This window comes from Pyxicephalus adspersus, chromosome 2 (genome assembly GCF_032062135.1).
Source record: "Pyxicephalus adspersus chromosome 2, UCB_Pads_2.0, whole genome shotgun sequence".
NCBI lineage: Eukaryota > Metazoa > Chordata > Amphibia > Anura > Pyxicephalidae > Pyxicephalus > Pyxicephalus adspersus.
The window spans coordinates 35,898,647-35,923,355 of record NC_092859.1 but is presented as its reverse complement, the minus strand read 5'-3'; the positions used below and the strand labels follow the sequence as shown (position 1 = coordinate 35,923,355).

At 38.9% G+C, this 24,709-nt stretch overlaps 1 protein-coding gene across 1 annotated transcript in view; it reads right to left on the bottom strand.

Moving 5' to 3' along the window:
- Window positions 1-24,709, bottom strand: part of BLTP3B (bridge-like lipid transfer protein family member 3B) — a 53,897-nt gene that overhangs the window by 4,788 nt on the left and 24,400 nt on the right. Inside the window, exons 9-19 of the mRNA XM_072400415.1 lie at window positions 24,169-24,252; window positions 23,042-23,218; window positions 21,966-22,078; window positions 20,784-20,925; window positions 18,124-18,317; window positions 14,924-16,275; window positions 13,592-13,758; window positions 12,586-12,728; window positions 11,205-11,355; window positions 5,963-6,225; window positions 2,058-2,166 (exon numbers count right to left, since the gene is read on the bottom strand). Of these exons, the coding sequence (XP_072256516.1) occupies window positions 2,058-2,166; window positions 5,963-6,225; window positions 11,205-11,355; window positions 12,586-12,728; window positions 13,592-13,758; window positions 14,924-16,275; window positions 18,124-18,317; window positions 20,784-20,925; window positions 21,966-22,078; window positions 23,042-23,218; window positions 24,169-24,252 (2,895 nt within the window). The remainder of the gene's footprint in view (window positions 1-2,057; window positions 2,167-5,962; window positions 6,226-11,204; window positions 11,356-12,585; window positions 12,729-13,591; window positions 13,759-14,923; window positions 16,276-18,123; window positions 18,318-20,783; window positions 20,926-21,965; window positions 22,079-23,041; window positions 23,219-24,168; window positions 24,253-24,709) is intronic.

Here is a 24,709-nt window from a genome sequence, read left to right as displayed (position 1 = left end):
AATACGCCAGAGAACAAAGATAGCACAGAAGCTGCCTAATGATTTAGAAGAGAAGATCGCTTTATTCCATACCTTCATAATCAACCAACGCAAGCAGATTAATTTTGAACTTTCACAGATAGGCAATATGGATGAGACCCCCATGTGTTTTGACCTACCAGGCAACAGGACAATTGACAGCAAAGGGAAGCACACAATCCAGATTAGAACCACAGGCCATGAGAAAACTCATTTTACCGTTGTGTTATCCTGTATGGCAGATGGTTTTAAACTTAAACCAATGGTGATTTTTAAAAGAAAGACTATTCCAAAAGGAGTTAAATTTCCACCAGGTGTCGTGATCCATTGTCATCCTAAAGGATGGATGGATGAAAAGGGCATCATTTTATGGTTAAATAGAGTTTGGAATATTAGACCAGGCGCACTACTGAAGAAATCCATGCTTGTATGGGACCAGTTCCGCTCACACCTGACAGACACTGTGAAGGACAAACTGAAAAGTCTAAAAACATTTCAAGCTGTGATTCCAGGTGGACTAACCTCTATTCTTCAGCCACTAGATGTCGTTTTAAACAAACCCTTCAAAGACAGAGTCAGGGAAAAGTGGATTACCTGGATGAAATCTGACGACAAAGAATTGACTGCAAAAGGAAACCTCAAGAAACCTGGCCTATCTCTCGTGACATTCTGGGTTAAAACATCATGGGAAGACATACCAAAAGAAATGATCATCAAGAGTTTTTTGAAGACAGGCATCAGCAATAAAATGGACGGCACAGAAGACGACAAACTGTGGAATTCAGACTCAGAAGAAAGCGAAGAAACTGGAGAAACAGATGTTCCTGCCAACTGGGACACTGATGAAAAATTAACTCGAGAAGAATGGGAACAACTCTTTAGTGTATCTGATGATGAATCTGACTGAAGAATTTTAATTAAATATTGTTGTCGCTAATTTTTTTTCGGTATTGTGTTTATATCAGTTTAAGTTGTTAATAAATGATTTTTATCATGGCCGCACGTGTTCAATAATATTTTTTGTCAATTAAAATGCTTGGTGTAAACAAAATTTTATACCGATGTTTAATCGAAAATTAGGGGTGCGCGTTATACACGAGTGAGCGTTATACTCGAATAAATACGGTAGTGATTAGAATAAAGTATTCCAAGTCAATGTTTGAGATATAACCATTTTATTATATTAGGGTTTTTTTAAGCCAAAATAATCACCAAGGTAGCCAATATGCTTCTTTTGTGACAGTTTGCCCTAAAGGTAAGGCAAGGAAACATGTATCCAGAGGAATATGTAGACTGTCATTGCTCAGCTGATCTTCTGAAAATGCCTGCTCTGCTGTGGATTCTGGAGGTTTGATACTTTCCAAATAAGTGACCAGAAACAAGTCAATTATTTAAAGTAATAAAGTCAATGGATCACAATGACATCCAGACAGCTATGATTTTTGGAAGGAAATCAGCAATAGCAGCCCTTGCATTCCTCTAAGGACATGTTTCTTATAGATGAGGCTCTACAAGCTATACAGCTTTGAGGGATCTAAGCAAATAGAAAGCATTTTTATGTCACACATATAATATAATGATGGCAAAGATCTTTCCAAAAGTATGTTTGTATTTTGTTGGCAGAAGTCTCCAGAAGCTGAAAATGTATAGCAAAGTATCAATAAACTGCAATACTAGAACTACAGAAACGGTGCAGCTGTAATACCAGGTTTAGCAGATGGGGCTGCAACAGTGCATTTCCAGATGCAACCTACAGCATCACCTGCTGGCTGAACAGATTAGATCCAACCTGTGAATAACATAAATAACTAATGAACAGAAATCCTGGTATATAAGAGCAAGCTCGCCATGTACAGAAACATAGGAACATTTTTCATATAAACTGGTCTCTCTTAATTTTCCACTATCCCCCTAACCTAAATCTCCAAATCTAACCAGTCCCAATACAGAAATGGAAGAATTATTATGAACTATTAACAGGATTTTTATAGCGCCAACATATTACGTAGCACTGTACATTAAAGAGAATGTAAACCTACCTCTGACGCAAAATGATCCATCATCGTATCTCTCTACCAAGAGATTCTCAATATTTAGAACCAAAGGCTCTGGCTGTTGTTCACTGTTGTTATTCCGGGGACTGTCATCCTAAAATGTAAAAAGATGCTTTGGAATTTAATGCTAACAAAATGCTCATCATACAGACTGCCCTTTTTACAGATATGAGGATCACAGCCACATGGGTCATTCAAACTACAAATCTAGTAAAAGGAAGGTATCCAATTACCCTACACCCTTATGTAGCTATGGCTATTCCTGGTAAGCGGCACATGGCATGCACACGTTGTAAATGCAATAAAACAATTACATTGTAATAGAATAATACATTAGATGTGGTGATTCATGCTTCTCCTCTCTCAATATTACCTGTAGATGTGGCGTCAGGAGATTCAGGAATCCATGGGGGTTTCACAGGTACTGGCCAATATACTGTAATAGATTTTTGCCTGTGGTGAATCATCTCTAATCTAATAACCCCAGTTTGCCAGAGAGGAGAATATCCAGAATGATGTTTATTGTGTCACTGCAGCTGCAGGATTTTTCTGCTTAGTATTTTAAAGTGCCCAGCTGTCAATTTACAGCCAAACTCAATGCAAACATTAGAAAATGTATAATGTATTTATTCTAATAACCTATTTTTTTAAAAAAGGGCTGAATTGTTAAATACAATAAGCATGAAACACCAGTTAGCTCTCAGCAAAAAGCATGTAAGCCAATAAGGCATCTATTGCTTATGTTCTGAATATGTTTAATAACGGGGACATCACATGTCAATGTAGGGGGGATCACAAATCAATATTGGGGGCAATGCCCTGCCCAAGCTGTACTGCCTAACTGTCCTAGAGGTCTGGAACCTAACTATGATGTCTGATAGAGCAGTGTTTTTCAACCTTTTGGCATATTTTTTACATTGATAAAAACCTGATGCCCACCACAAACCAGAAATGTTACAAAATGACATTGTGTAGCTTAACATAGTGTAAATATTGACGATATAGTTTCCCAATTTATTTACATTCACAGTGCGAAACCTGGGCCTGTTTAGAAGACTTGGATCAGGGGTGCCCACACTTTTTTGGCTTGCGAGCTACTTCAAAACTAAGCTAAGTCAAAATGATCTGCCAACAATGAAAATGCTAAACATATATTTATTTATATATATTCCGAGTATACTTTATATTTAAAATATATATTGTTTACCTTGCATAACAGCATTACCATGTATGGCACAATACAATTCTTTATTTTTATTTTTTTAAATGTGTTATTAGCCCAATCACTCCACTAGCTATGCATAGGTGTAACACAGGGCTTTAAAGAAACAAACCTGGAGACTCGCACATTTATTTTAACAAAATTAGACCTGACACATCCCGAAATAACAAATATTAGAAAAAGAAAGGTGAGGGACTTTAAATGCAGTATATAAATATATATACACACGTGACTATTTTGCCGAGTAACTAACAGTTGTAAAATTCATACAATACAAGTAACATCAAAAATTCTTTAATATAAAATTTAAAAACAAACGATAACACAACAAAACCTCTATCCTCATGAATTATATGGAGGATGTGGTTTGCATGTTTTGTCGTGTTATCGTTTGTTTTTAATTTTTATATTAAAGAAAGTCCCTCCCCTCTTCTTTTTCTCAATTATTTGTAACACAGGACTTGCTAAACAGCTGCTAAGCTTTAAAATATTATAGTGCCACACATTTTGTGCAAACAGTGTCATATTTTAATAGGTACATTTTTGCACTCATCATTCTTGTCTGTTAATGGAATGTAAATCTCTATTCCATTTAGCTATATTCTGGAATGGTGCATGGTTTTTTTAGTACCCAGTAACATGTTATACCCAAATATTGATCTGGGGAAAAATGCTAAAAAAGTACATTGCTTATATTGGTGTCACTTAAACTTACCTGAGAGGCACGAATTGATTATTGATCAAAGAACCCCAAGCAACCTCTGGAGGAAACGTGGTTGAAAAACACCCAGAGGAATGAGGGCTTTTCCAGCAAATGCAATCTTAATGCAGCTTTTTGATATCATTCCTCACTCTAAAGGGATTAACTAAACATTCTCAAGTTGGTGAATCCATCACTGCCAGTGAAAACACTTAGACTTGGAAGATTCTCTGCCAGTAAATGTTTTGTGAATCACAGTTTCACTTCTTTATAAATAGACCTGTGGAAGTTTGAATCAATAATCAATGTTCCTTTACATTTTCAGTACACTAAGTCCTAATTTTAGCCCCTACATTTCTGTCCCCAACCTTTCTGACAGCAGGGCCCGGTAACATAGTATAAAATTTTGCCACGGCCAGGTATATTTACAGCTTACACTATTCTCCTATTCTCAGCAGCTCTGCCCCTGTAAGCACACTAGCTGAGAATAGCAAAGTAGTGTAAGAGCACTGTTGTGCCGTCAGGGGGCAGAGCTCCTGAGAAGTATAAGCCGTACATACACTGCTCTGCTATTCCCAGCAGCTTGTGTGTAAGCAGTGTGAGGAGAAACGCCCGCACTCCTGCAGCCAGCACTTCTGCTTCCTGTCATTTGCGGCCCCCAACTCACCAGCCATGGACCGGAACCAGTCCGCAGCCCGGGAGTTTGGGACCAATCCACTAAGAGATGACTACACATTCTTTATTGATTTTCTACATCTAATGAGTGCTCAGTAAGCCATGGTATTTTCTTGGATTAAGAGTGGAGCCCCATCAATCATTTTAACCTTTGAGTTCAGGGGCACCTGAACACACTTTAAAAGATGGATAATCTTCAAAACTTTTGCCAACTGTTAAGGGAAGGACATATTATTTGAAGCATCACTGAACCTTCTGGTTCTGCTTTTACCGTCCGGTCACTGGTTGGTCGAGAGACTAGACTTAAAGACAGGGCTTTGTGGTAGAGGTTCTCTTTAAGAGGCCTATGTGGCCACATTGGGATTGGGATCTGAAGGTATGTGCAGATTCTGTGTAAATCTCTAGATTGGATGAACAGACATGGCAGGTAAAACAACTCCCACATAGATGTATATTCATTTTTTATTTAGCTGTTTGAGATTTAGGCTTAGCAAGAGTTCTTCAGGCTGTTACATAGTGGCTGTCTCCAATAAATAAATCTGCTAAGGGTATAACTGGGTATTAAAGCTTTAAAGTAAAGATAACAGAGAACGTTGATCCAGGAAACATCCGATTGACTCATGGAATCAGGAAGGAATTTTTTTCCCCTGTTGAAGCAAATTGTACAAGGATTTTTTTTAGCCTTTCTCTGGACCAACTATGTTCATATGGTTTTATATCGGGGATATGTTTATTTCCCTAGTGGTTGAAGTTGATGGACTTATGTCTTTTTTCAACCTGACCTACAATGTAACTATATAAATAAGGATCAGCAAAGTTTGAAAACACAATTGCCAAAAATCTACTTTTAGGTAAATGTTACAAAGTGTACATATGTAGTTAGAAAATATACACAACAATTTTGATTTAAAGCCTAACTAAACCCAAAATAAAACAAGGCAAATACAAAAAGTAATCATGATAATTGAATACAAAGACCGGATAGAAGCAAAGAGGTAGACAGAACATCTTTTTCATGGGTCAAAAGTGCTTGTACGTCATCTCATTTTTTCTCACTTTTAAATTCAGCTGTTAGGTTTGCCAATCATGTGTGGCCATGGGCACCGAAAGAATGCCAGGCAACATTTCCCAGCATCCTTGCATTACAATGGAAACCACAATAACTTTGTAGTCACAGGAAGAGGGGAGAGGGCTGTAACTGTGCCTACAATAATCATAATTCACAATGACATGAGATAATTTGCTTGTTAAATTTTAGCATCAGATGGGCTTTTATTTATCATTTTTTTTTACCTGCAAATGTAGCCGAGCCTTCTGAAGCTTAATCTTCATTGGCATGACTTCAGCCACAGAGTCGTCTTCTACAAAATGGCGGATGTTCACCAGGGAAGAAGTGAGGAATTCCGAGGTGAAATCTGTCACTTGGCACTGCAGGAAGCCATTCTCTGCTGCTAATAACGAATAGCGCTTAGCGCTAGGGCCGGTCTCTAGTCTCAGGCTAATTTCAGGAGAAGATTTTTTTTCTTCTACACCCGATGAGGACTTTTGATCGGAACCTGATTGGAAAAAAAGACAAATGAAAATGTAATATTTGCCCCAAAAAACAATTTGCACACTACTTCAAATCCTAACATGAAAGACCAGGATGGCAAAATATTTCTTAAAGGTAAACATATAGTATGCCCACCCTGCTACTGCTTGTACTTATCCCCCTTTCACCTATCCATCCACCCACCTCTCCATTTACTGACCAACTCCAAAAAATTCTAAAGTGACCATTTTTAGCTCACAGTAGGTCTGCTCAGAGCAGTCAATCTACATACCCATAAGTGACTGAACTTAGGCCACTCCACCACAGCGTTGCACTTCAGGAAGGAGAAACCACATATCTTTTCATAACAGAAAGTACCAAAATAGCAGTTCAAGTGTAAAGCCAAAACCTTGTTTTGTTTATGGCTGAAAAGCACTTATTGTCAGGTTTTATTCGCTTACATCAATACACTGTGTTTGGCTTGCTCTGGTGTCGAAGGAGCCAGCACCACCATAATCATTTGAAGGTATAAAAAGGTATACTGAGCCTTAGAAATCCAACATTTTGAAGATTCAGGGGACATTTAATCAAGACAGTAATAGCACAGCACTAGCAATTTATTCTACAGGTTGTATTGCAGTCTGGGTCCATGTAGGGGGAACCTACCCTCTTTATTCATTCTAATGGCCATTGTGACCAGGACTGCAGTGACATAGGGACCAGTAAATGGAACCCTCAGAGAACCAATCATCTGAAACACCTAGACTTTAATAACTCTAGCTCTTCGTGTAAGTAAACCTCAGTAGTGTTGGTAAGAATAAAAGGTATGTACCAGATAAGAGCAGCATCAGCAATATTCTCAGTTCCCCTGATGCAATGCAAGCTTTCCATGCTCTGCTGTCAGCCTACAAGAATCAGAGCAGGGGGAGTTTGCACAGCAAGTTGCAAATTAGCTGCTGTCATTCAAGGGAAAGTGCTATCTGACTGCATTTAGTTATTTCAGTAGATTCTCATTGTAGAACTATATCCAGCTATTTATCCCCTCCAGTGTGTTCTTTAGGTTACTTTTAGGCTTCTAAATATTAGCTTGGCTGTTTTTTTAGTGTGGGAGTTTGAAATTGCCAGCAACTAACTAACTTTCCTTACATTTTTTAAACCTATCACCTGAAACCTTGAAGGCAGTGTGACCTCCAAAACCTTATAATCAACCAAAACATGTTTTTAAAGTTACTGCTGTGTGCCCCCGTTGGGAAAATTCAAAGTCTCTCTGTGTGTGTAGGTAACCATTTAAACCAAAAAAAAAATAGAATATTAAACATTGAATTGCCACCCCAAAACAATCCCAACTCTATCGAAAATAAATGCACTTCACCTGATTTCCAAATTTATATTCAAACTCTAGGCAAAATCTTACTTTCCCTTCCCTCCTTCAACACTTAATAGTCATAGGCCTGATTTATTAAAGCTCTCCAAGGCTGGAGAAGATACATGTTCATCAGTGAAGCTGGAGGATCCAGCAAAGCTGGAAAAGATTTCGTAAACGTTAATTGCTATTTGTTAGCAAATGTTTTCAACCCTGGACCAGATCCATTCCAGGTTTCCCAGCTTCACTGATGAAAGTGTATCCTCTCCAACCTTGGAGAGCTTTAATAAGTCAGGCCGATAGAGAGAGAGATAGAAGACTGGAAGCCTTTATATCGGAGCTGGGTACCAAGGCAGAGATTTTCTCCCTGTCTGAATGGAGGTAACTAAGTGGCTAATGGCCACGCACCAGCATTGTCACATGGCAGAAAAGAGAGGCACTCCTTGAATTACTAGTCTCCTGGATGCCATGCTAACGTAATGACTCTTTGAATCAAGTCCTGGGAAAAATCAAGCAAATCAGAAATTGCGACTTTGCTCTTACTTTAAGACTGTTATGGAGCAGTGACTTAAAAACAATTCATTAGATCATTATATCAGTATGGTAGCCAGCATGTGAGAATTCCAGAGGCATGTCAACAATGGCATTCTTTTTTTATAAAACAAAATGCAGGAGCCTGTAGCAGCCAATCAGAGTTCACCTTTCTCTTGTTGGACTAATGCTAATAATCCAAATTTGATTGGTTGGTTGGGTTGACTGGAGAATACAAGGCTGGGTTCTGTAGGTTTACATGAAAGTTGTGCTTGTGCAGTTACAGAATGAAGCACGCTCTCCTCTCCCTGCCTGACAGATGGCTGTAAATATGCTTTTCCCATAATCCCTCACAATAGGCGTCTAGGGCAGTTTCTTCTTTATAGATTAAAATAAGGCAATTGTTTCCACAAAGCTGTAATTCCTCAGGACTGTGTGATTTCTCTTGTGGATTAACTAGACCCCATCACTGCTCGCTGCAGGTTCTGGGTGATTAAATCTCACCCCTCCTCCTACCAACAACACAGCATCACATCTGGAGCCTTCAGTTTTAAAGGGAGCTTAAACCTTTTATTAAACTTTTAATGCAAACCTTCAATGGTTTTTGGTCAATTTATTTTTATCGTATTTAAACTCCATTCAAATAAGTCCTTTCTGGAGGACTGAAGGGAAATTCCACAATACATTATGGCCCGACTTGTACGATTTGGACAAGCAGTTTGAGGTATTGATGGGCAATATCTTGATGGACTGGGAAAAGGTGAATAAAAGATGGACCTGTAGAGGAGTTTGGCTGGGGGCTGCCACCTACACTCCCTAGAGTCAGCCCATAGAGTGTAAAAGATGAGAGTTCCAAGGTGTATGGCTACTTTAGTAAAAAAAACTAACAAGAACACCCTGATGATCCCTACAGAACTTATACAAGATGGTCATCAAAAACAAGGTGAAAGAAAAAAACTTTTGTTTTTTAACCATCACTTATGGTAAAAATCTACATTTTTGGGAAAAAAGTACAAACTTCAGTGTTAAAGTTTATCCCAACTCCTTTACTTTTGCAAGGCAGATTTGTCTGCATGTAAATATTAAAAATATCATAACCTGAATACCATAAAATATGAAAACCCATAATTTAATATTTTTGACACTGGTCCTTTAGAAATGTTGCCACCTGCAGCCTTCTCAAACTTAAGCTACTTTTTCTTTTACTGCAAGTCCTGGCTGTATAAGCAATTTTGGAGAATGACAGAGAATGAATGACTGACAAATCCATTGCCAGGTAAGACAGTTCACATGTACTTTAAATATACTCTAGCATTGTGAGGTATGTAAGGCCAAATGTATTGAGTATTTGGCTATAGTTAGTTGTGAACTGCAGCTTTACAGATCTTAATTTGGATTTGGAGATGGCTAGGAACCACCTGGTTGGTTATACTAAAAGGAAGTATGTTTCTGAGTTAGTGGTGGATTTAGACCCTTTGGCCCAGGGACCTGTGAGGGGCCTGAAAATCCTGGAAGAATAGGGGTGTGCAGATGTGATAACCAGCCAGCAGAGTTTAGCGTACAGCTTCTGGGACCTTGGTGGAAGGCACCCTAGTAGCGGAGGCTACAAACGCTTTAAGTTTAACTTTGCTACCTGTACATTTTGTTATCATTTTTGCTAAAGAAAAGCAGTTTTACTTTCCTGTATGTTAAAGAAAGCTATTATCAGTTAAAATAGGGCACTTTTTGGCTGTACAGCTGTGTACTGTACTGATCCCAGTCCCCCCAAATATTACAATTCCTTTGGCTAAATGCCTGTAGTTCTTTCATTTTTATTGTGCATTTTTCTTTTGGAAAGATCGCTTAGCCTACAATGCCACCTAATGGACTCTGAGAAAACTACTGGAGATTAGGCCAAATCCTATGTGACCACACATAGGAAGCAGTTGAATCATTTCTATGTACAGAAGAACCCCGGTTATCCAGAACTCTAGACAACCAGAATCCAGAACTCCAGACAACCGGAATATTCAGATAACCAGCAACCGACAGCTCCGCCTTCTTGATTGCTCCTGCAACCCTAGCGGAGCTGTGGCATTTGTTCTGCATCCAAGAAGCTCTGCTAGGGCCGTGGGAGCAATCAAGAAAGCAGAACTGTCAGCATAGCAGGGCTCTCCTGATTGCTCCGCTCCGTGATTGGCTGAGAAAAGGGAAACCCTGATGACACCTCAAGCATCATATAACCTTAGTTGCACATAAAGATTTTCTTTGTCCCTCTGCAAAGTCCAACAAATACCCGCTGATCCTGACAGTGAAGTTCAACTTCTTCTGATGGTGTAGAAGCAATGCTGCACTGCTCCTGAATTACAAGCAGATTCCACTCCTTTCTCCCCTATGCAGGCTGTGTTTGCCAGCACTGTAGTTAGATGATACCACTGCAGATGTGGCTATCAGCATTGTTGGAGCTCATTCACAAGCTTGCAGTTTGTCAGTCAGAAACTATTCACAACTATTCATTATGGATTCCTTCTGAATTGTCAGTGATGCCTCTGTTGCTTACACTCTATCATTGTGAGCTGCAGTGTCTGGGAGGGAAATTTTGAGACACAAATAAATAAGAAATTGGGTCAGTTAGGGAAGATAAAAGTTTTCTTGTTGGCCAGAATTGTGTATTACTGTGGACTGGATTTGGTACTATTGGACTGTCAGACAATAAAAGCAATCTAAGGCAAAAAAGAACATTTAGGTCTGACTACCAAAATTGGTTTTGGATTAGTTTTGTTTTGTTTTTACTTGGTCATCACCAAGCATTGTCATCATAAATCAGGATTTAAAACTATATGAATCAAACAGATATAACAAACACTTGCAGTAGTATATTGAACAGACCAAAGAGAGGTTTATTTTTAGGGTTTATATACTTTAATCAGACCAGGCTATTTACATTATACCAATAAGCAGTACATGAGCTTAAAAACAAGTTCTTAATTCACTTACTGCTAATTAAAAAATATGCAAATATGCAAAATATGCAAAAACGTGAATGTCTAACAGGATAACTTTAAGTCTTCATCAGTTGGAACATAAATAGTCTTATTACATAAATAATATTTCTAGGATATTTCACTTACTCATATTCCGGTTGTTGAGGTATTGCCAAACACTGACATTCCCGAGCTGTTTTGGAACCACTTCATTCACTTGAAGGCAAATGATGGCATCTTCACCCTTAATATCAATCCCGCCGTTTACTCCACTTATTTTAAATACCACAACTGACATCTGCAAGAAAATAATAAATGTTACATAAGCATGTAAGAGTGTGTGCTCTCACTTTGGCAGGGACAACACTTGACAATAATGAAATTTGTGTGTGAATTCTTTCCAGATGCAAAAAACATAGCCATAAATTAAACTTAGAAGTATAAAAAAAGCAAAATCTTTTTTCCTTAGTACAAGAGTACTTGTTAGTACTTGATTAGGGATTAGGACTACTTCCCGAGATATCACTTGATGAAGAAATCCCCTCTTACAATGATGTCATGAAAAAATATATTCTTTGAAGACATTTTTCCTGTCTTGTCCAGTGACAACTGTTACATTTTCTAACACTGTCAGTCCTGGTGACAACAGTCTATAGCACAAATAAAAATGAATATTCCCATAAGGGTACAAACACAGCAATACAGAAAAAATGAAAGTGCTATGGCCAAAGTGAGTTAAAATCAACAACTTCAAATATTCAAAAGAAACAGCGGCCATGTTTCAGGGACAGAAAATATTCTTTATCAGGGTTATTTTTAAGTCAAAATGTAAAGTTAAATGAAAACAAATCTTTAAATTTGCATTCAGCACAAACTGTAATTTACTAAAAGCCACACAAACTACAACCCTCTGCGAATGGCCTAGCTAGACTGAGTACAATAGACCACACCTTTGAGTTTATTTCCTACACTTGAAGTGGATCTATATTCAAAGGACAGCTTGCTTTTCTGCATTTATTTTTTTTAAAAACCTAAAATAAAAAATAACAAATCTTTTGCCTGCATCCAGGGTTGTCTTCTATTTCACATATCCCAGGAGGCTGTTGGATTCTACACAGGACACTGTTGGAAGGGCCCAATCCTTTTCTGAGCATGCTCAAGATTGAGCGCTTCATTTACTTTTATGGACCACCTACTGATGCAGTGGATGATCATGCACATGGGCAGAATATAATTGGGTGCTTCCACCAGTGCCCTATGTGGAATATTGCAGCCTCCTGGCATAAGTGATGTAGATAACCCAGGAGGCTGCAGGACTATAAATTTTCTTGCAGTGGTGAGAACCCTTGAAATTGGGAGAAATGTATTATTTTTCTAAAAGCGTTAAAAAGAAACACAAAAAATAACTTTTTATAAAATGTAAATTAAATTTTTATTGGTAGGTCTGTTCCTTTAAAAGGGGTCAGACAGAGATGTCAGTAGATGGTTAAAACTAGCTGGAAAAGAGGTCTAAGCCTCGGACACCTACCAGGTCTTCCCTGGATTCATGAGTGCTTTCATCAGCGGCGCTGACGATGTCCGGTGAGGAAACGCAGTACTCTTCGTTCCTTAGTTCCACGCTTGCTGTGTCCGCTGTGGACTGATAGTTCAAAGAAGAGAAGTCCTCTAGTCCTATAATAGTGACACAGGGAAATCTTAGATATATGTTTGTAAATAAAAAATATAAAGCAAAAAAAAAGCAATTAACAACATCCTCTCTGCTAGTCCTAAAGGTTGAAGTTTATTCTGTTTATGTCTTCACATTCCATCATTATCCCCTCATCAAAATGCTAATGATATTTTTTTTAATAAAACCTTCATTTCTTTAATAGACTTTTCCTAAAAACTTCACAGCACCCTCTCGGTACTCCTCTGAAAAGCCCTAAGCCCAGATGCAAGCAGTGGACTGGCTTCTAGTTAACAAACAATGTCTTGGGAGGGAAGATCTACATGATGGTTGTCTTTCCAGGAAATGAGGTGTGATCTGTCTGCCCTTGCTACAGCACCTAATGCAGATTGTAAGAAACTCACAATGTTCAATAAGAGTAAGCAAACTTTTTACAGAGAGGAGACTGATTGTGAGGCTGTAGTTTATTTTAAAGATAATACATATGTATCTGTCAGTGCTGTTCACTGCCATAGAGAGAAAGAGCACAGCACGGCTGCTCCCTTGTCCTCCCCTTTCTAATGAACAGAATGGTGCTGTGTGTATTATGTGTATTTGACCCTGGAAATGATTGTTAGATCATTTCCAGCAACAATCCTGACTTCCATCAGACGTCTGTAGGAGGCTAAAGTGAGGAACAGATTGTGTTGCTCTTGTTGAAGTTTATCCATCAACACAATACAATGAAAGTAGTCACTGTGTATGCTGCATTAGAGCCTTGTCAATATTTCCCAAAGAACTAATAAAGATAATTCAATCATTAAGACACATGGATGTCATATAGAAGTGAAAATTGATTTAAATTTGGACATTTCAAACTCTTCCCTACCTGCCTCCATAGGGTCACTCCCGTCGCTCTCCACCAGGTGCTCGTCCAGTAGGTTGCTGTCTATGGAAATATTGTCCAAGGAGAACTGGGAAGGGCTTCTCTTCATGTTCTTGTAAGAAACAGAGAAGGTAGGCAGGTTGGACGGACAGCGATCCTTAGGGGTTCCACTTAACAAAAATACATGGAAACCGGGTTTCAAAAATCAAAACAAGCAACTTGGAAATAATATTTTAAAATAATAATAAAAATCAAAGAAACAAAAGAGGGTCAGAGGAGAGAGAAATGAAAAAAAATAGAATCTACTATCATCAAGCAAGTAAAATGATGGGGTTCATAGTAGAAAGTTGTCTTTCAGCCTTCCAAAAATGCAACACTGCATTGTAAAAGCCAATGACACGTGTGTTACTTCAGCATAGCTGTATAGGTGTGTGCCTATTCATTCACACTGCATTGTGTGCTGTATCCACAGCAGTCTACAAGTAAGATCTGCAAAATCAGCACTGGAGAAGGAGAGATAGGATACCATTTGGAATAACTAATGCAACAATGTGTGAGCAGCATGCTGTCTTTTACTATGGTACTGCACAATTACAAATTTGTTACTAAAACACCAATATGTGAGCTAGTCCTTAGGGGTCTATTTATTTGGCAAATAATCTGACATTCTGCCACCTTTATTTGGTAAAAAAAAGTTCCTATTTGCATGTGTTTTCAATGGATAAAAAACAAGCAACATCCCTTTAGTCTACAAAACAAGATAACCTCCCCTTATGTTTTGGAGATTAGGAGGGGTGGTGATCTCTAGTCAATCAGAACGAACTAGGGAAACAAGCATACATTTGTCCATGTACATTTAAAGATATATCTATGGAAAATTGAAAAACCTGAAATATTTTGGCTCACTTCCGATGAAGCAGGTGAAGAGATTGGAAAATGTACACCTTTAGAAACCTGATTGATCCTTTGACAGCATGTAAAGCAAAGGAATTACCATTTCCAATAAAAAAAAAAAAAACAACTAAATGTTCAATTAATCAAAACCATAAACATGTCTGTTAATATGTTGGAAACATTCAAATATTTTTTTTTAAAAGAAAGGCTAAACTTTCTGTAAAGTGAAATTTACAATTAAAACGTATATATGCCAACTGTCTTATATGTCAAAGAATATAGAATTCTGCTCAGTGATGCAGCAGATTAGTTGTATTGAACAAATGTAATCCGCTCAGAGGTCAAGTTTCATGATGGTTGCAATTTTAATATACTGAACCTATTACCGTAACCTGCCCTTGTTTGTTACTAATATGATAAACAAGAAAATCACTTTATTACCTTGTATCTGTAGGTTTCTTCTGAGCCTCAAGAAACTGTATATTAAGGAGGGGATCTACAATGTGCTCTGTATCAGGGGCTTGAAAATTGATGAGATCTTCAAAATGGCTAACTGGACAGGAAATATCATCATTGTTCTGGGCATCACCTAAGTGGGAAGCCTCTTTAACACCATTGACAATCGGCTGTCCCAAGACTCCATCCTCCACCTTCAGAGAGGACGCTTCCAAACTTTCCTTTCTTGATTCAGCTTTCCTGGGTGACTTGGAGGGGTCAACATCTGGCATATCAATCTTTTTGGGTTCTAGAACTGCCCCGGAGTCACCACTGATAGAGTCAATGATTAAGTCAGCAGTGGAGTAGCCATCCTCTTGTGCACTCTCTGCAGGAGAAGCCCGCTTGTCTTCCATCACAGGGCTTCCTTCTCGGGAGAGGGGGCAGTTGGATGTATTTTCCTCCGGTAAAGGGTGCAATAATAATGAAACCTCAGCACTTTTTAGCAGCAGACCAATTGACAGTTTGGTTTCTTCAGCTGGTTTTCCGGTCACTGCTTCTACATCTTTCCGCAGATTGTCCATGACCTGCTTTAGTGATTCCTGCAGCAGCAACAGAAAAATATATTGGTAGTGATTCATTTGAGTGCTCACATGTTTTTGAATATAAGCGAGAACTTGTATGTCTGATTGAGGTTGCTCTGGAGGTGGTGGAGCTGATAAACTACTGTCTAAAGACTGAGACTTCTGCAGTGGCATATTTCGTCCATCCAGATCAGTGGTATAATATTGTTTTAAAAGTTTCTTGCGTTGTAGACGACCGGCAAAGTCAGTTGATTCACTTTTGGAAAGGTTTACCAAAGTATCGCCTTTTGAAACAGTCTGCTTTAGAGATTGAGCAAAACGTGCAGGCTGGCAAACCCAGATAGAGAATGGGAAAGAGTCTACAAAATTTACTGGTCGACCTTTCCCACTTTTTATCCCTTCATAGTCAACCCAGAACTGTGTGAAATGTATGGCCCAGATGTCCTTAGCAGAGGATGTTTTCAGTGCATTAGTGTCCAGCTTTGGTGCAACAAAACCTTTGTAGACATCATGCATTTTAGTGTCCTGCTCAAAAGCGTGCCTTTGAAATATGGGGTGCAGAAGATCGTAGCTGTCCTCTGAACGTGGGAAGGAGGTGAATGATTTAGAGAAAAAGGGGTAATCCTTAAAGTCCTGAAATATGGCTTCAAGGTCTGAACGCCGACAGTTGGGGGATTGCCTTGTGTTGCTTGCAATCATTTCAGAAGTTTGGATGCTGATAGCAGTTGGCTGGTCATGGTGACAATCCAACACCTTTTGTAATGGTAAAAAAACCTGGTAAAAAAAAAAGCCAGTATAAATGCCAGTCCTTTACAGAACCAGTTTGTTGCTCCTATCTAAAATAGTAGTGTTCAATACTGTTTTTATAAAAGCTCCAGGTAAACAGGTCTGAAACAGGAAAAATACATTTAGTAACTATGTGAGCTGTTATCTGTTCATGATGCAGAGCTTTCCCCCATATATTTGTTCTATCAGTTATCTACAGGTCCGAAAAGCAGTCAATCATAATAAAATGAATTTTCTGACATAATTTCCTATGAGTGTCAGGAACACATTCCAACATTTTACCTACATAGGGACCATGCTGGGGTATGCTCCTGACACATATTGGAGCTGAGTATGATACTAGGATAGGTAGCCACACATCTTCATAAGCAAGTCCAGCAATACGCGACTACTAAAACTAGTATTAGATATTCCATGACTTGGATAAATAGAACATTTACAGAAAAACAAACTTTCTCTTTGTTTAAAATAAGCTGTTTTTGGTGTGTCTTGAAACTACAGCAAAAATTTGAAGAAAGCACCAGTTGATAATCCTAATAAAATATGTGATGTTTGGAACCAAAAACAGTCCTTCCTCAGGCAACAATATGAGCAAGAGATATAGTGAAATGTAATAATTTTGGAATAATTTACAATGGTACCATTCATTGTGAATCACTACAGCATTAATTTATATAAGGTCTAGAAACCATCTAGAAAAGACTTTCATGACCGTTTAGACCACAGAAAAAAACCCTTTATTGTTCTTAGGTTTTGGGGAATCCCTGCCAATATTAATCATAGGTCAGTGGGAGTCAGATAACAGCTTAAAAGATCATAGTGTCATGCCACAGGCTCTATTACATGGCATTGGACCTGCAGCTAGCCGGCATGCTTGCACCATTACATGTAAGGTGAAATAATCAGAATTTAAGGAACCCCCAAGTAACAACCTCTTTCTTCTTTCCCAAAAAATGTATGCTAAATGTCAGATTCACCACTTTAAAAATACACTTGTACATCCCAAGTGTATTCCACCATGCAAACTCTTAGTTTTTTTTTTTTTTTTTTTATTCTCTAAGACATACTTGGGCCTGAAAGGTCCATGTGATCCATCCACGTGCACATTACAAAGACTTAAAAAAAAACAGTGATTGGTGCAGGAGTGTAGCTCACAACATCTTTCATTTAGGGCATAAGTTCTGTTGGTAAGGCTGTGTCCCCAAAATAAACCACAAAAAAGTAGGTCTATATCCTGATACAATAAGCCACACCTCATTCTCCTTAAGTAAAATCTGGTTGCCTAGTTGTCATTCTGACCATGTGGCTTCATTTTCCTAATCTACATGCTTGTTTAGGATCAATTAAGGAAGACAGCCAAGCAAAAAGCATTTTAAAAAAGGAGATCATCCCTGGCAGGATCTGGTATTTCTTTCATTAAAAGTTTGCATCAAAGTCATAAACCTTTCATTCCCCAGCACTACACTAGTTTCTGAATAGGTCTGTCTTTGGTTCATATTCTGCAGTGGTAATGGAACAAAAACAAACTGTGTTCCTGGTGATACAATCTGATTCAAACTCCTGCAGTTCCCCTATATGCAATTTAATTCACTTGTGATTGGCACAACGTAAAGCTGCCCACAGATAGAAAACACTCTTGTATTTCCCGTATTCACGTTGGCAAAATAGGAAAAGATTCTCTAATATCATTATAAGCTACCATGCTGTGTTCTTATAAAATATACATAATGGGTAAATATCATCCATGCATAGTTTAGAGGAACAGCCTGGAATATCAAACTAAATTATTCAGCAGTGTTTGTTCTTCCCCACAATAATCTAGAATAGGAGAATTACTTTCAGCATCAGACCATCCAGTCGAATGTCAATGTGCTCATCAGACTTGGTGCTGTCACTGAGTTTGTACATAGCCATAAACTGATCGACGCTCTGTCTCAGGTCCAGAATAAACTGGTTCAGCCACAGGATGCTCCTTTCATCCATAGTGAATTGCAGTGCATTCAGCTGTACATATAGGTTGGAACTTGGAACTAAGAACAAAAAAAGGTCACTTAATCACAACAGGTATGCAAAAGTTCAAGAAGTCAGCAGTAAAATATGTTTATTGTGTATTGCTGTACATATAGGGGGTTTGTGTGGTTGTGGCTGTACAATTCAGAACAGCATGAGAAGAGAGGAAAGAGAAAGAGAGAGTAGAGAGAAAAGAGAAGGAGAGCGAAAGGAGAGAAAGAGAGAAAGAGGGCGAGATGCAATTTCTTTTGATGCTCACTTTGTAGAATTGGTGCACAATAAATTATTTTTTTTATTACTTAAATATTTATATGAGGCATAGTTGCACACTGAAATCTTCTTAAGACTAGTAAGATATTTATTGGTTCCTCTTTTAAGACACCAGTCATTTCTTTTGTATTATGGAAGTACAGAATGCCCTACGGTCAAACAAAGAAACACGATGTCTACCTCTTTCCCAATGTTTACTTTTTTTCCAGACAACTATAATATACAGGTTAATTTTATCAGAAATATGACTGTTGTTTGAGATGTGCTTGACAGCTGTTATGCTCACAGGCATGTCATTGTAGGATAGGTTTATTATGGAGAATGTACGTTACCAAGCACAAGGTTACATGAGGTTATAGTGCTGGCATAAACTTAGCACATAACTGCAGGATGGGAACTCCTAATGCCCTGGCCTGTAATAGTATATACAACAACCATTAACCATAACTGTGATGAATAGAACTGTAAAACAAAAAACTGAACCAACCAAAGTTAACTATCTAGGTTTTATTGAGCATCTTTCAAACCCCTATACAGGCTGTGAGAAGATGAGGGTAAACTGTGAGCTGTGTTGACCTCACTAGCTTAGTGAGGAGTGGATGGTGACAAGCCCATATGTGATAGTATAGAGCAGTGGTCACCGACCTTTTCGGACCGGCAGACCACTAAATTTACGAGCTCCGGACCGCGAATGCGCGGGGAGCCGGGAGTTACTGAAAGGGGAAGAAACATCCCCTTTAATGACTTCATGATACCAGAACCCGCCCACTTCCCTGAGCCTGGGATCCGTACGGGAGAGATGGTCTGCGGCTCTGGACGGTCCTTCTCTTGACCCCGTTCAGGGATGCACCGGTCAGAGCCACGGACCACTGGTTGATGACGGCTGGTATGGAGCAAGCAAGTCCCTTATTTTATCTTTTACCTTTACATTTTTTCTACCACAAAAGAAGATGGTAAGCACCTAGCACCCAGCCATTCACATTGGGCCTAATTTATTAAAGCTCTCCGAGGCTGAGGAGGATACACTTTCATCAGTGAAGCTGGGTGATCCAGCAAACCTGGAATGGATTTCTTTAATGTAATTTGCTATTTGCTAGCATGTTTTGAATCCTGGACCAGATAAATTCCAGGTTTTCTGGATCACCTAGCTTCACTGATGTAAGTGTATCCTCTCCAGCCCTGGGAAAGCTTTAATAAATCAGGTCCATTATGTAAAAGAAAATGTAAATCATCAAACCAGGGAGCTTCTTCCATTGCTTCCACTGTCTCTTTCTGACACGTGTGTGTTTATTGCATGTGTCTGCAGTAGTGGACAGTATAGGAACTATGCAGCTACTAAGCTCCATACGTAACAGGCTGCGATGAACTGTGTTCTTGCACTTTTTACTCGAGGCCAGCATTACATTTTTTCATCAATTTGTAATACAGTGGCTCTTTTCTGGAATCAAACCAAATAGGTCCATCCTACATCAATCAGTCATGTGTGTCCATGACCCTCTCACCAGGTCATAGGTTGTTCTACCTTTCACCACTTTTAGTAGATGCTAACAACTGAATAGCAGGAACCCCCCAAAAGACAGGAAGTTTATGAGAAACTTTGACTCAGCTGTCAATCCATCACAATTTTACCCTTTTCAAAGTTTAGATTCTAATGCTTCCCAACTTTTTTACTTCCAACACATCACCTTCAAGAACTAACTGCTTACTTGCTGCCTAATATGTCCTAATATTTAAAGATACAATTTTAACAAGATAAAGTTATTCACTTATTCTGTCAGTGGTTTCAATACTTTGGCTGATCAGTGAATAGGCAAACATAAACCCTGATTACTGTTTTACCGCTATGCACAGGACATCTATGAACAAAGGAAAACAAGAAAAACTTCATGATCATGTTTTACAAAATTGCCTCTTTACTATTTCATGCAGCTTTGAGTAAAAGCTTTTATACCTATGTCCTAAATATGTGTGTTACCAGAAAGATAAGAATGTGAAAATACCTTGCATGGAAAAGAAAATGCAGTCACCAAATCTAAGGATGGATCAGCTTAAATATATTACATTTTAGGGTTTTGGATTTATCACACACCTCACCATAAAGTCAGAATTACATAAGATAATCAAACTTCTACTTCTATCAATAAAAAACACACCTGTCATACAAGGTTACCCACAAATCTTCAGGTGAAAAAAAAGAAATATAATTTAATTCTTACTGGGGAAATTCTTTCCATCTGGGAAATAATATTCAGTAAATTCAATATGAATCGCAGACATTTCCTGAGGAAGATACAAGCTCTTCTTATTGCAGGAAATCATAGTTTTAGGGGATGACCGGCATTGATCTGCTGTTGATACCTGAAAGACAATAATTTATTACACTGTCAGCACAGAAGTCTTAGACTGTACAGTATTGTATTTTCCCTACAGGAAATCTGTAATCTATATTGAAAAATTAAAAAGAAAAGAAATAAAGAAAGGGTGACAGATGGAGCAGGAGTTGTGGTTATTTATCTGATAGTAATCTAATAAAGACACAGAAAAAGCAAAAAGAAGAGAGAAAGGGTCAAAAGGGTCGAGAGAGGGAGTCGAGGGAGGGGGGCGAGAGAGAGGGTCGAGAGGCAAGCGAGAGAGGGGAGAGAGGTGAGAGAGGTGAAAGAGAAAGAGAGGTGAGAGAGAAAGAGAGGCGAGAGAGGTGAGAGAGAAAGAGAGGCGAGAGAGGTGAGAGAGTGGGAACAGAAGAGAACAGAAAGGGTGTGAGGAGAGGAAAAGCCAAGGAAGTGTGAAGGTAGCAGAAGAAAGATGAGGGGAGTAAAGGAGGGGCAATAGAAGTGCGAAGGCACAAGTGCAACAGGAGAGTGAAGAGAGTTGAAGTTTGATGGAAACAGAAAAGGCCTGAGGAAAACATGAGGAGCTTAGGCACCAGGAAAGGGGATGAAGCAAGAATAAAGGAGAGATTATGAGGAAAGAAAAGCACAAGAGAAGCAGAGAGAAAACATAAAAGGAAGGGTGGGGGGCCCAGTTAAATGAAAGGATGAAAGACAAAGATGAAAAACAAAATGTAAAAAGCAGATTTAAAAATCATTACCTAAAGATTTACTTTGTGTTCGATCTAATTCATCTACAACTGTACTGTGTGCAAGATGAAAAGACCTTCGTCTGCAGATAATAAATGGATAGGTGTGGTCATAGCAATTAATGTAACTGTAAGTGTATGCACCCAGTATCTTCTTGCTGTTCTCCCACATTGCCAGGGAGTTCAGTTCTAGTGGCAAGCATCCAGACTTTCATATTCAGATATATGCAGCTAAGTTTATGCATTGGCACCTTGCAAATATATTTAATTGCTTTCCTGCAGTTATACCTCATATATACCATGATTACAATTGTATGCTTACCTGGTAAATATTAAAGTCAGCCAGTCTAACTACAAAGGAACTGGACATCAGTTTTGATTTGGGCAGCTCAAGAGATGCTGTGGGTGATGAGACCTTAATGCTGGGATCTGAACCTATGAACAACAAAAAATGTGATCTAGAATAGAAAAATAGACTCAAATTCACATTGAAAACAAGTACCGTATTTTTCGGCGTATAAGACGCACCCAATTTTAAACAAGAAAAATCTAGAAAAAAAAGATTCTGAACAAAATACCAAAAAATCACTCTGTGTCAATGTATCGCCTTCTAATCACTCTGTGTCAATGTATCCCCTTCTAATCACTCTGTGTCAATGTATCGCCTTCTAATCACTCTGTGTCAATGTATCCCCTTCTAATCACTCTGTGTCAATGTATCCCCTTCTGATCACCCTGTGCCAAAATATCATACTCACCCGATACCGCGATCCCGCGATGCTGTGGGCTTCTTCTTCTCCTCGCTCTCCTCCTGGCTGCAGCGCGTGTCTCCTCCTCTGGGAGAGGAGAAGCCGACACGCATGCCCCCGCGATCCCATAAGCAGGCTGGATCAGCCTGCTTACGGGATCGCGAGGGCACGGGTGTCGGCTTCTCCTCGCTCAGAGGAGGAGGAGACACGCGCTGCAGCCGGGAGGAGAGCGAGGAGAAGAAGCACGCAGCATCGCGGGATCGCGGTATCGGGTGAGTATGATTTTTTTTATTATTTTTAACATGTATTCGGTGTATAAGACGCACCCACTTTTCCCCCCCAGTGCGTCTTATACGCCGAAAAATACGGTAATTATTTGAATAAGTAAAAGTAATGATAAAGACATTGAAAGTTACATTGACATGTGAAGGATGAGAGAACATGAGAGCAGTCTTCACAACCAGCTTGGGGGAGGGGCATGTTTATTGATAATTATTGAATTCTTTACAACCTGTAGTTAGGAGTTAGTTTACAGCGGCCCTGAAGTGAGAGCATGTTAAACTTCAGCTAAAACAATTAGGTGAAAAATACATTTTAAAAAGGTAAATGCTGCTCAATTGTATTTTGTTCTGTATAATAATGAACTCACCACCATATTGCTGGGACACGTTGGGCATGGTTTTAGTAGGTGAACCAGAGCTGTGATCTTTCACTGCTTGTTTCAGCATGTCCACATTGCATTTAAATTCTTGAAGAAGCTCCTGTGCCCAGGAACATCGGGTTTTTGTGGCATCTCCATAGTGCATCCAGTGGCAACAGCTGTCCTCTGTTAACATGGAAAAGGGGAAAAACATATTAAGATGTATGGACTGTAAGCAGGCATACAGTAGCCACAGTATGGAGAACTACTTGTGAGGAAATTGTATTTATGAAACTGTTGAAGAATGTGCTGCTCACTTTGTCCATTGACATTTACTGTCAGTGCAATATGGAGGGAAAAAAATGTGGAATCTGAATGTGGTGGACAGAAACGATTGCAAGTAAAAGATATAAAGTACCCAGAAATGTCCTTTTACTAATTGATCTGCAAAAATGATGAGAGCAGAGTCAGGTAAAAAATGACAGCAAGGTTCTTACTGGCTGGTAAAGGTGATACTATTCCTTTTCTTCCTTTACTATATTCAGGAAAATCATACATATTAGCATGTGTGCACATACAACACTTCCTTTAGCCTACTACCACCCCCTGAGGGCTCTACAGGGATACTCAAATATTCTACCAGTTCAAACTTCCTGCCTGAGGGCTAAGAATATATCTGCAGATGTCTTTAAAGACATAAATATTTATAACAAAGAAAGCATCTTCGACATCCTGTTATATATGCATGCTTGCAGCTTTCAATCAACTGTACACAGGTTGGAATAAATCACTCCTTGATTTTTGGTTAGTTGCTATTAAAATAGGTAAATGCAGGTAGTCAACTGTTATAAAACAGGAGTTTTTGCAGCCAATTGCCAATGTACACTTGTAGCATATGTATTCTTCAGTTCATACCATTCCTTCTGTTAACTATTAACCTGCCTACCTAGGTAAAGGTAAAATAAAATGTACGGGTCATCCACTCTCATTTAGAATTATGAAATAGTACAAAAAAATCAAAGAGGCAAAACAAACTTAAAGAAAAAATACCTAAGTACTCCTAAGAATAAGAATCATTTCAAAAGAACACAAAAGGTAAGGTTTGGCAGACCCCCATAAACTACACTGTGACATACCTTCTCTGTGATAAGGATAGTAGTCAACAGTCAGCTGACTAAAGGACAATTGCATGGCACCCCCAGTGATCCTTCGGTCCAGTACTGCAAAATAGGAGTGAGTGTTCACAAAGTTTATTACCAAATAAATGTAGTTTCAGATATAGGTTTTATTTGTAGACAGCAATGTAACACATGGAAATAATAATATAAAACAGGGGTAGGCAAAATTTTATGGCCACCGTTTGCATTGCGGAGGAGAGGGATTTACCTTCAGGGAGCTTTCCCTATTTACCACAGCGGCGGAAGTATCAACGCTGGCCGCGGTAAATAGGTTAGCAACTGCAAGGGGGCGGCACAGGAGCTCCAGCAGCTCCGGTAGTTCCTAACCCCCCTGGCCGATCCGCGTTAGGCCGGAACGAACTACCGGCTAGGCCGTATCTGGCCTAAAAGCCGGAGTTTGCCGACCCCTGATAGAAAACAATCATAAAGACTTTACAATAATAAAAACAAAACCTAAAGAGATCACCAAAGGTACTGGACTTTGCATAGGAGTATACTT